Source organism: Leucopleurus acutus (genome assembly GCF_964270905.1).
Source record: "Leucopleurus acutus genome assembly, chromosome: 10".
In the NCBI taxonomy this organism is placed as follows: Eukaryota; Metazoa; Chordata; class Mammalia; order Artiodactyla; family Delphinidae; genus Leucopleurus; species Leucopleurus acutus.
In genome coordinates this window covers 84,257,259-84,269,761 of record NC_139153.1, presented here as the reverse complement: position 1 = coordinate 84,269,761, position 12,503 = coordinate 84,257,259, and the positions used below count along the sequence as shown (strand labels likewise).

Sequence of the window (12,503 nt, the reverse complement as noted above, 5' to 3'; positions counted from 1 at the left end):
CCCAGATCATGACATAGAACCCATTCAGTGCCTTAAAAGACTACTTAAATTTGATTATACTTTCAAAAGTGAATATGATCAAAGCGGAAACCATCTGGATAGACATTAGGATTGAGATTCTAAAATAATGGCCATAAGTGGTCCTTCGATAGCTCAGTTGGTAGAGCGGAGGACTGTAGGTACAACACTTAGATATCCTCAGGTCGCTGGTTCGAATCCGGCTCGAAGGATGAGAATTTTGAAAACTGTAGACCGAAACAAATCAAACATACACATAGAGTGAGTGAACTCCTTCCGGTCCAAAAGAATAAACAGGACAGTAACTCCGCTTCAAGATAATAGCTCCCTCTTCAACCCATTTAGGAAAACCCTTTCATTTATGGCTCACTTCTGATTGAGAGAGGAGGCGCTAAGCTGATGAGACAGCAGGAGTGTCAAGAGTGATGGTCCTATCTGTATTGTATCCAAGGGCACAGGATAATGAATTAAAGCACAACTCTTTATTGTTCAAGGGCATTAATTTTTTAGTATACTCCTATAATCACTACCCATATCAGTTTTAGAATATTTCTAGCACCCTTCATGTTTGCTTCTACTTTTGAAATAAACTTATAGTCAAAATAAAACTACAGGATTGAGTAAAGATTATTTAAAGTATTCTAAGAGGCGTTTCTTAAAGACCCTTCGATAGCTCAGTTGGTAGAGCGGAGGACTGTAGGTGTTTGATCTTTCGGTCATCCTTAGGTCGCTGGTTCGAATCCGGCTCGAAGGATTCCCTTTTTGAAAGGTTGTCATTGACACTGCAGGCCTGAACACGATAGAAAAATTGAACAGTTATTTGTGCTCAGATCTTGTAGGAATGAGTGTATAAACACACAAACGATCCTCAGGTACGCCTAAGAGCCTGTCAACAAAGGTTGCTTCAGCGAGACAGAAGGTGAGTCAGAGTGTCCTCTTGTGGTGACCATTTCTTCGGTACCTTTAATTCAAAATAACGAGTACGCCATTGAGGCATATTTTTGGGTGGCCTACCCTGGACCCCAACACTGTGAAAACAAGTCCTGGAGAGAATAAAGCTCGCGGTACAGGCAGTCGCCTAAATCAGGGCCACGTATACATTTGACAATAGGTATTTGTAACATAAGTATAAATACGAATCCATGTATCAACACAAATGTAAAACAGGCGCCAAATAAGTTTTTAAAAGAAGTAATTGTCAAACATTAAAATTTTTTAGACATTTTATTCACAAAATCAAATTTTAAATTAATATTTTAAACTAAAATTTTTTAACTAAATGAAAAGGTCACAGAAGAAATTTTCAAAAATTAAATCTCAACTAAATTTCCAAAACTTATATTTGCAAAGTTAAATTACATTTTCAAAACTTAAAATATTCAAATCTCTAAGTTAAATTTTGAAAAATAATTAAAATTTCAAACTTAATTTAAAAATTGAAATTTAAGTAACCTTTAGAAGTTGAGCCATCCCCCAACCTTGAGTCTCACCCGAGTCCCTTGGGTAAAATGCTATTTTGACCGCTAGAACACAAAGAAACCTCCCTTCACTCCCAAAATAGTTCTCCAAAATTTCCGGAAGAGCCAGCTTCATCCCGTCCTTTTGCATCTCACCGAGGAGTGCTATAGGGTAAGTTATACTTGGAGCTCTACCTCTCCGGTTCTGCCTCATCAGCTCAAGTTCTCTAACGCTTTGAATCTCCCGGCAGACCCGGGACCCACTTCCGCTCTCTCCTCTAGGCCTAGACTCGCGGACACCGCCCAATCTTGTCCTTTCCTTTGTCGTCACCCGGACCGACCCCGCCCCCTCGACACAGGCAGTCGCACAAGGTGTGCGTCAGAGGCGCGGCGCTTTACGGCTGCCCTGCTTTACCTACCCGCAAGCATGGAGGCAGAGAAATCCGAGAAGGGAGCCGCTGAGCTGGAACCTCTGGAAGGGAGTGATCAGAAATCAGAGGCAGAGGAGGAACAGGAGGAATCCGAAGGGGCGGCTGGCGGCAGCAAGAAACGGGTAGTGCCAGGTATTGTGTACCTGGGCCACATACCGCCCCGCTTTAGGCCTTTGCACGTACGGAACCTTCTCAGCGCCTACGGCGAGGTCGGGCGCGTTTTTTTCCAGCCGGAAGGTAAGTGCTCAGGCCTTGGCGGTGAGGGTAGGAGGGTGATGCTCGCTGGCAGTGAGCACGCAATGCATGTCCTGTTGCCTCAGCTTGCCCTGGTCCGAGGCGCTAACGGAGCCGGGGACCCGCGTCCGGCTTCTTTGGTAAATCGGTAGCGCGCATGTCTTTTAGGAGGCGGCGATGGGATGTGGATAGCGCAGTATATACCTCGCTGAGCCTTAGTTCTCGGATAGCTAATTTTTGGATTTTAACTTCGGCTCCGCCCGCCCATCTTTCCTGAGCCGAATTTACCAGTTTGTTAAATGGGTACAGCCTGAATTAAAATCTCAGTGGTTTTCCCACAAAACTGAACGTATCTCTTTGTCATCGCGGCCCAGTTCTAGAGAAGGTTTATGATCGGCCGTCCCCAGCTCGCATACAGACAGACACTAATTGGAATTGGGGTTGGGGGCCTGTGCGGGTATTAAAGAGAGCGTTTAGGGCAGACCTGATAAAGGAGTTAACATTTGAGGAAAGGATTGAGTTAGACAAGGGGAAAAGGGTGGACTTTGCAGTTATCCGCTTCCGGGCAAAGACGTTGAGGTGGGACTCTGGCCTGAGGGAAGGTTTGGAGAATTCGGCGAATGGGAGGTGCAGTTGAGTGGGTGCTGTATTGGCCTCCTTGACCACTGCTCTGCCTTTTCTTCGCAGACGGGTTCGTGAGGCGCAAGAAGAAGGCAGCGGCAGCCCACGCTGCGGGAGGAAAAAAGCGGTCCAAGTACAGCAAGGACTACACCGAGGGCTGGGTGGAGTTCCGGGACAAGCGAGTAGCCAAGCGTGTGGCGGCCAGTCTTCACAACACGCCCATGGGCTCCCGCAGGCGCAGCCCCTTCCGTTATGACCTGTGGAACCTCAGGGTGAGGGGATCGGCTTGTCTGCCGCACCGCTCAGCCTTCCGTCTTCCCAGCCCCAGCCGGCGCACCCCTGTCACCTCTTGTTGGCCCCGGCCCCCCCATCTCCTCTCCATCCCAGATCTGCCCTCCTCAGATCTTTTCTTGTTTTCCCTTCCGCAGTACCTGCACCGTTTTACCTGGTCCCACCTCAGCGAGCATCTTGCTTTTGAGCGCCAGGTACGCAGGCAGCGCCTGAGGGCTGAGGTTGCCCAGGCCAAGCGTGAGACTGACTTCTATCTTCGAAGCGTGGAGCGCGGACAGCGTTTCCTTGCCGCTGATGGAGACTCTACCCGCCCGAACGTCTCCTGGGCCTTTGCCCAGCGTCCTACTGAACAGGAGCTGAGGGCCCGGAAGGCAGCTCGGCCAGGAGGACGTGAACGGGCTCGCCTGGCCAACGCTCAGGACCAGGCCCGCTCCAACAGAGGGCTTCTTGCCAAGATCTTTGGATCCCCCACCCCCTCAGCGAGCATGGAGGACTCCTCACTGGTCAGGAACTCTTGAGGGGCAGGGAGGCCCCTTCCACCTCCTAGCCCAGCCCAGCGTCCTATCTACCTGATAAAGACTACCCAGGCAGACATTTTATTGTGTTTCTCAAACCAGGAGTGAGTGCTCAGACATAAAAGTTTTGAAGGCCTCTCCTTCCCCCTCCAATTCCTGTACATGCCTCGCTGAGGCACTTAATTCTTACTAGCATGATTATGACTACTGCACATGTCTGTTTTGCCTTGTTTGATTCTTGGCGACCTGCCTCCTGCCCACTGGGGCCCTCTAAAAATCCTGCTTTCTGGCCCCAGGAAGAGCCTTTACTTTGAACTAGACTGATAATGGCTAGTCCAGACAGCTGTTTACCCACCACATTACTGGGCATTAGCAACATCCTTTTTATTTAGAAAAGATTAATAAGGACAGGGCTTAATGGGTTAGAGTGGCTTGGGAGCCACCTTCCAAATGTGTTTATAGAAAAGAAAAAATATATATATATTTTATATGCCTTTATAGTTTATGGGGGGTGGGGACGGTCATTGGATAAGTTCCAACTTCTGTCTGTGTCCCATTCACTCACCTTCACTCCATCTCCTGGTCTCAGACCCTCCCACTCCCTCCGAATTCAACCTGGACCCTTTTCTATGTATCTAATCAATTTCTTAGGCCATGTTATTAATAGTTACCTAATGCAGCATTTACTAAGTCGCTGTATGAGGACACAGAGCGGACCCTTGGGCCTCGGACCGGTATTGGCAGCACGGCAGGAGGTAAGCGGTGGGCAAGAGAGCAAAGCTTCATCTGGCTCTCCCCATCACGCGCATTGCTGCTCCCCATCACGCGCATTGCCGCCTGAATCATTCCCGCACCCCACCTGGCCCCTGTCCATGGGAAAATTGTCTTTCACGGAACCGGTCCCTGATGCCAAAAAGGTTGGGGACCGCTGTTACAGACCACTTAAAAAAAGATAAATGTTTAAGAAATAAATGCACAGAAGTACTACAGGCATCATGGTAGATGTGTATAAGGGGTAGAGTGGGGCCATGGGAAGACACAGGTGACTCCATCTGCACGTGTAGTCGGGGAGGTCTCCTGACTTCAAGAATGAGGAATATGTGGACTCTTATCATCTATCTGGGCAGAGCCCAGACTCCTCTCTCAATTGTCCTGTTATTCCCGGCTGGAGTATCCATCCACAAGGAAGGAAAGAATTCAAACCGTTTTCCCTGGGGGCCCATCTGTCTCCTGCCTCAGGGTGACTAGACTCAAAATACCAAAGAGAAAAATCTCTTTTTCTCAAGAAATTGGCCACAAGAGAAAGGGTTAACCTGTATTTGAAACAGCTTCCATGATGAATATTTTCTTTATCTAGAACCACAATAAGTTATAAATGTTAAATATCTGGGACAGTTACTTATTCACTGTCCACTCTGTGTGGTACCCTGGTAAACCAACATACATGATACAGTCAGGACTGGAAAAGGATGAGCAGAGACTTTGCAGTCAGGTGGCATTAATCACACTCAAGCTCCACCATACCAACGTGCATGTCCTCTGACAAGTTATTTCTACGTGCTTCATTTTATTTCCTTTACATAGTAGAAATAACTTTTTAAGTTGTGATTATTAAACAAGATATCAATGCAAACCACAGCATCTGGACAGGGCATCTGACTTCTCAAGAAACATAACCTATTATTAGGATTATATCCATAAATTTATCATATGTCAGTATGTAGTGAATTCTGTAACAGATGAAGAGAGCATTTTGAATGTCATTGCCTATATAGTAAAGTAAAATAACTAATATTCTGTTGTTTCCAAGAGATACTAACTTTTGCATTTATGTAATCTTATCTGTACACCAAACTTAGAGACTAAACAGGACTACTACTTATACAATTACATAGATAATGAACTTCCAGTTCAGAATAATTGGTAAATAACTGCATGTAATTTATACATCATGAAGAGATGGTTTAATTGTGGATGAGGAAGTAAAAAAATCAAAATTATGATGTATTTCAGTCTGAAAGGGCAGTTCTTGAGATTTCCCTACCCAGAGGAGGATTTAACTGAAGCTTAAGTCCATTAGAAGGACCTAGCAGTTTTTTATTCACCATTGTATATTCTTTTTTTCTTAAAGAGGGCCCCTTAATGTCTTAGAAGTTTCAAGCCCAGCCAGAATTGGCCTATCCTTGCTCTCATCCCTTCATTGGTAGAAGGCCTATGCGATTCTATCATCCAGAGACTGTCTGCATCTCCTGCCTTAATGTTGGGCTGTGGCAAGTGACCCATCATTGCACTGTGGGTATCGTTTGCAAACAGTATCTTTTCTGTTTTCTCCTACTCTCGTCCTCCCTGCTCTGGAGATTCATGTCCACTCTAGACTGCCCTTCCTCCAAATTTTGTGGTGAAATTAGCATCTGTGTGTGTGGTTTGTGGGAGGAGACTATGAGGGCTATAATGTGCTTTGCTCTAGTCTACTTGGACACTAGTACTAATTAAGAACACTGATCAAATCCATATTTAGCCTTTTGCTTTTTCTGGAATACACTAGGTTTTAGATCCAGAGCCTTCATGATAATAACGTGATGGTATATTTACTTTTAACCTAATAACACTTCAATTTTACTGTAGTATTTTATGCTGAATAAAATTCATATGAAATCAACTGTGCAGATTATTTCAATAAAAATACACAAATTAATATGTCTTGATTAAATTAATTCAATCAGTATTCACTCAGCTAATACTTAATAAAACTTTTACCATGTTCAGAAAATTATTTTGGAAACATCAAATAATCAATATCCCTATTTATTAATGATAGCATTAGCTAACCAAGAGTTTTACTTTTCAGATGTCTGTGCAAAATTATTTTCTAAATAAGTTATTAGAAAAATAGACAAGTTTATAAAACTTGTGTTTTATAAGTGTTACCAAAAATACGGAGTTCTCATCTTAATACAATCAATGAAGATACAAATTTCAAATTCTTGGTTTTTATTAATCAGGGTATTTCAACTATCTCTAGAGTTGTCTGCTATTCTCCCATATTACCTGTTTTAACTTTAATTTTTAAAAAGGCTGTAATTAAAATGCACATTTTAAAATGGAAATTCTCATATCTTGTTCCCCACAGGTATACAGTTTTTAATAATTTGTTTATTTCACCCGCTGGTTACAGCCATAATAATACGCTTTTCCTCATGTCAGACTTGACATGAAAGTCACGAATTTATGTCTTTTACAACAAGTAACAGTTGTTGGCCAGGATGTGGAGAAAACGGAACTCTCGTGCACTGTTGTTGGGATTGTCAGTTGGTGCAGGCACTATAGATAGCAGTATGGAAGTTCCTCAAAAAATTATAAATAGAACTGCGATATGATCATATTCTATTACATTTGATTCTATTGATTTGAATCTAATCCAAAAAGTTATATGACCCCGATGTTCACTGCAGCATTATTTACAGTATCAAAGATAATGGAAGCAACTGAAATGTCCATCCACAGATGACTGGATAAAGAAGATGTGGCATACATATGCAATGGAGTGTTAGCCTTAAAAAAAAACCCCGAAACCTTGCCATTTGCAACAACATGGATGGATCTTGAGGGTAGTATGCTAAGTGAAATTAACAGTGAAAGACAAACATTGCACGCTTTCACTTACATATAGAATCTAGAAAACAAAACAAATTGAAAACAAACTCACAGATACAGAGAAAAAAAATGGATGGTTGCCAGATGGGAGGACGTGGGGACTGGGTGAAATAGGTGAAGGGGAATAAGAGGTAAAAACCTCCATTTACAAAATAAATAAGCCGCGGGGATACAATATACAGCATAAGGAATATGGACAGTAATATTGTAATAACTCTATGTGGACAGATGGTTAGAGACATCTTGGTGATCGTTTTATAATGTATGCAAATGTCAAATCACTATGTAGTACACCTGAAACTAATAATATTGTATATCAACTATATTTCAATAGCCATTTCTTTATTCTGTCTTCTGAAAATATTTATAACCATAGTGTCCCTTAATTCGTTAACTGTACATCTCAATAATCATAAACGCTAATTTTGGTTTCTTCACTCCTTTCTATTCCCAAAGACTCAGTCACACAGTCATACAAATTTGTTATTAAAACTCTCTCATTCATACAAGTGCATCTGTTTTTATACCCAAAATCCACAATCCTAATCCTCATATGTTGATAGTTACTATACAAGCTAATTAACCCTTATTTCTGAAGATCATTAAGTTTCCAGCTCATCCTTTACATATATATTAGTGGCCATTACTGTACTTCAAAAAACTACAGAAACTTCAACCTAACATTCAGCGTGTTCAAAGATGTAATCAACTTACTAAATAGAGTTTAATTTTCCATAGGAATATTGTACCTCACTCAGTCGGCATATTTCCTATTCTTGATACGTGTTAAGTAACAGTATCGAAACGTTGAAATAAGGCAAAAAGGCAGTTGGCATTGCTTTTCAATATCATACAAAGGCATTGTTTAACAGACTCTCCCAAGAATTATTTAATACAGGGAATGTACCTGTGTTTGTCTATGTGTTTATGTGTGTGTGTGTGTGTGTGTGTGTCACTATTCCTGGGAACATGTAGTGTTTCTTCATCCCTTCCAACGATAAGAATTTCTGATCTAAAACTAATCTTTAAAATTTGTTAGAAAGCTTAAAGTAACAGCTGATTAAAACTTCTCTGTATTGTCACACCTGCAAAACTATATCTTGCAGCAACACTAGTGGTCAAAAAACTTGTGGTTCAGTAATTTTCAAGAACATCTTAGACTGTCTTTAGTTATACAAATAGTAATACAAAGGGTTTTATATAGTAATACACCTAAAATCTTAAATTGTGTTAGTTCAATCTTTTGTATTTTACTTTCTTTTGCACAAAAGAAAATCCACATCCAAATACTTGCAAAATGCTTTCTGCTATATAATCCTGAATTAAGGGCCCACGTGTCATTGATCATTACAAACAATGTATCATTAAACACTATATGGCTATACCTAATTACTTCATTAGAGTACAGAATGAGATTGAGCTTACCTGTATTCCTAGTTCCAAGAGGAGGACCTTCCAAGTATAAATTAAATACATATATACATAAACGGAAAACTGGAGAGAGGAGGAACAGAGAAAAACCTCTGTTGAGGAAGATGACTGAATTAGTTTAAATTCTGAGCAAAAATGACACTTGCAAGGGATAAGAGACAGAGGAGAAACCACATGGAGAGGACAGATAAAAATCTGGACATGGTCAGGGCATACCAAGTATGAAGAGGTCAATTCCTCTGTGGATGCCAGACTAACTTGTATTTTCTCTTAGTTATAACACAGCATCCTCCTGCAGAACACAGTAAAAAGCCTGCCCCAGGACAGACGGAAAGTACTCATTTAGTGCCGTGATTCTCACAGTGCGATTCCCCAACAAAGTAGCATCAACATCCCCTGGGAACTTGCAGGAAATGCACATTTCCAGGCACCACCTCTGACCTACTGAATCAGAAATATGTTTTAACAAGCCTCCAGGTGATTTGAATGCTGGCTACTGTTTGAGAACCACTGCTGTAGTCCATCTTCCTGCTTTCGAAGAGGACCCTCTCATGGTATTCCATATAGAGAAAAGCTAGTACCTATTGGAAACACAGGGCTACTTCTGAAAATTTCCTCTGCCTCTCCCAGTAACATTGTTAAATTTTCAATAAAGTAAATCCTTTACTTCCCCTCACGTGGATACAATATTCTCTGCTTGCTTTTTTTTTTAGTACCATTGAGTTATGTCATTCTCCTTGTCAGAGACCTCCACAGGCTCCAAACTGTCAGAAAATCAAATGACAACTATTTCTTTTGGGGTTCAGGATACTGCACAAGAGGTTACTCCCACCATCTCAAGATGTTTCTCCTCATTGTTTTTCAACACAAACCCTGAGAATTCTACCCTTTCATCCCCAAATATTTTCTAATATGAGGTCTTGGCTCAGGTTAGTTCCCTCATGAAGAAGAAGCTTTGTTCTCCAACTCACCCCAACATTTTTAGTTCGTTCCTTCATTCCAGCTCTAGAACAACCACATCACCCTCATGAACTCTATTTCATTTTAATAGATCATATGCTCCCCATTCACTAACTTCAGTCATCTGGTCTCTCCTACTGCTCTTGGAGCAGAGTGCTGAACTGGGATTTTGAGATCAGATGGGCCTGTGATTGAATCACTGCTCTACTGCCAACAGTGATATTCTCAAGAATCCTCTTTAAAAAAATTCTATAGTGAGACCAATATCATCCCTCAGCGTTGTTGCAAAATAATAAAACTCAGCATAAAGCTTAATCCAAAACATACGAACTCAGAAAATATAAGCTTCAACCATCTTATTACCGTTACCATACTTTTGGTATTTAATCATATTGTATTAGTTTGCTAGACTGCCATAACAAGGTACCAAAAACCAGGAGGACTTAAACAATCAAAACTTCCTGTCTCACAGTTCTGAAAGCCAGAAGTGTCAAATCAAGGTGTCAGCAAGACTGGTTCCTTCTGAGTGCTGCAAGGAAGAATCAGTTCCATGCCTCTCACCTAGCTTCTGGTGGTTGCTGGCAACTTTTGGCATTCCCTGGCTAGTAGAAAATAACCCTGATGTGTCCTTCATCTTCGCATGGCAATCTTGCTGTTTTGTGTCTGTTTCCAAATTTCCTCTTTTTATAAGGACACTTGTCATCTGGATTAACACTCACCCTATTGACCTTATTTTAACTTGATTACCTCTGTAAGGACCAAATCTCCAAATAAGGTCACATTTTGAGGTACTGGGACTTCAACATATAAATTTTGAGGGACATAATTCAATCCATAAAACATATATTAATTCCCATCTTTATTTTTTTCCTATTATTTTGTATAATGACTTATTCTCTAAACTAGAGTATAGGCCACTAAAAGATAATGTCATTTTTAAAAGTACTACTTTAATCAAACAGAACTTTGCTTTACACAGAGTTGAATATGTGCTTCTTAGGGGAAAAAAAGTGTAGATTTAATGAAATAGATCCATGAAGAGATTCTCTGAATGAGTTTTAAAGTTGTGTACATTATAGAACAGTCAAATCATAATGCCTTATATTCACATAATATTCTTTAAAAAGAACCCAAGACCTAGACAAGACTAATATTTCTCAACTTTTAAGTATGGGATGAATTAAGGTAGGCCAAGTTAAGATGAAAATATATCTACTGCTTTGGAAGTATCTAAAACAGTATAGGTTGTCATCCATTTCTGCCTCCTTGAAACCATGAAGGTGCTAGAAATTTTGAAATTTAAACTTCTTTTTCCAATCTTACCTTCTGGTGTTTCCCAAGAAGAAACAATAGCACTGACTGAGTAAATAAAAAGGCTTAAATTCCTAGGATTTTTTTCCCCTAGTTAAATTTCTTAGTCCACAGGGGTTTAGTCTCTTGCCTTTAATTCCACTGGTGAAGTTATCTTCAATTTTTTCCAAGGTCATCAAGGTAATTGCTTCTGTTTCCAGAATAAGCTTTGTTTTTGATACCAGGTAGTAGAGAATGATCTGTTTCTTCCATCATTAATAACATAGACTGCTTGAAATAGTCACCTAATGTCTGGCTTTAACATCTTCACAATTTCTCCTGCCTCTGCCTGAGTGGTTCTCAAACTTACTTACTAGAATCTTCTGAGGAGATGATTCAAAAATGTTTTCTAGTACCTGACCTTTCTGGACTCACTGAATCGGAATGTCTTTGGAAGAAACCAGGCATTGCTATGTTAACAATCTTCCCAGTTGATTCTATTGTGCAGGTTCTCTTCTTCCAAAGTTAACAATGACATCTTGGTCCCTGGATTTCATTGTTCTCTATCCCATGGAAAAACTTGTTCAATAAGCTTTTTTCGTTCACCCTACTTTCTTTGTCAGTTGACACTTTTAGATTAAGCTACTAATAAGCCTCAAACATGCTTGTTCTTCATTAAACAGCTTTCATATAATGCATAGGCTTGCTGCCAGTGATATTTTACTTTACTATGGTTAAGAAAAAGAGAATTATTTGCTAACTCAGAGTCTGAGATGATTGCTGAGTTGATGAGGGGTATTCCCTTCTGTACCACTTTTTTATTATTTTTTGGGGACTATTTCAAATGTTCAATAATGGCCACACATTGTCTTAAAATGGACATCACCAGTCACTATTGGTCTCTTTTTCCTTATGACAGGAGTGATTCAAATACTGGGCCTTCACTCAACAGTCATTACGTTCTTAGTTCTCTCTTTGTATGGCTCCCACTAAAATTTCCTGCCTGACCCTAATTAGAAATCTTTCAAAGCTCAGATTCAAATGCCTGATACTTATCACAGTTGGACAGTTTGGGGATATGTGTTAGTTCTTCTGATGACCGGGAAATGCGGAGTCCTATCATTTCCATGAGAAGGACCCATGGGAGGAGAAGTCCAGTAAACACTCAGAAGCCCCGTAAACACTCAGAAGCCCCAGTAACACTATGAGTAGGAATAGTTGGAGAGCTCCTCCCTATAAGTGCCAAATGAGGGATAGATGGAGCCTTACCAAAACTCTACCTACCTTACTTCATCTCAGTCCCCAAATCCACTAAGCTACTTTGTAGCTGATTTAGAGTACTGAGCAAGTTGCTGTGTAACTGGGCTTTATGATACCAGATCCAATGGTGCATCAAGGGTCCGTGTTAAATAGAGATGCTCTATGGAGCCTCTGTCAATTCACAGGAAAAGAATACCTGAGAAAAAGCTCCTCACTCTTTACTGGGCTTTGTAGAGACTTAATGCTGCACAATGGGATACAAAGGAGGGCCATGTGACCTGAACTTCCTTTTAGATATTGAGTATCGTCTGACTCACAATCCATAAAATTGTGCAAGCCCA

At 40.9% G+C, this 12,503-nt stretch overlaps 1 protein-coding gene across 1 annotated transcript; it reads left to right on the top strand.

Annotated features, from left to right (window-relative positions):
- Positions 1 to 1,887: 1,887 nt before the first annotated feature.
- Positions 1,888 to 6,245, top strand: ABT1 (activator of basal transcription 1). The gene is made up of 3 exons (XM_082848317.1): positions 1,888 to 2,143; positions 2,828 to 3,033; positions 3,190 to 6,245. The coding sequence occupies exons 1-3, from the start codon at positions 1,903 to 1,905 to the stop codon at positions 3,568 to 3,570; spliced, it is 828 nt and encodes a 275-aa protein (XP_082704443.1). The 5' UTR covers positions 1,888 to 1,902; the 3' UTR covers positions 3,571 to 6,245.
- Positions 6,246 to 12,503: the final 6,258 nt, after the last annotated feature.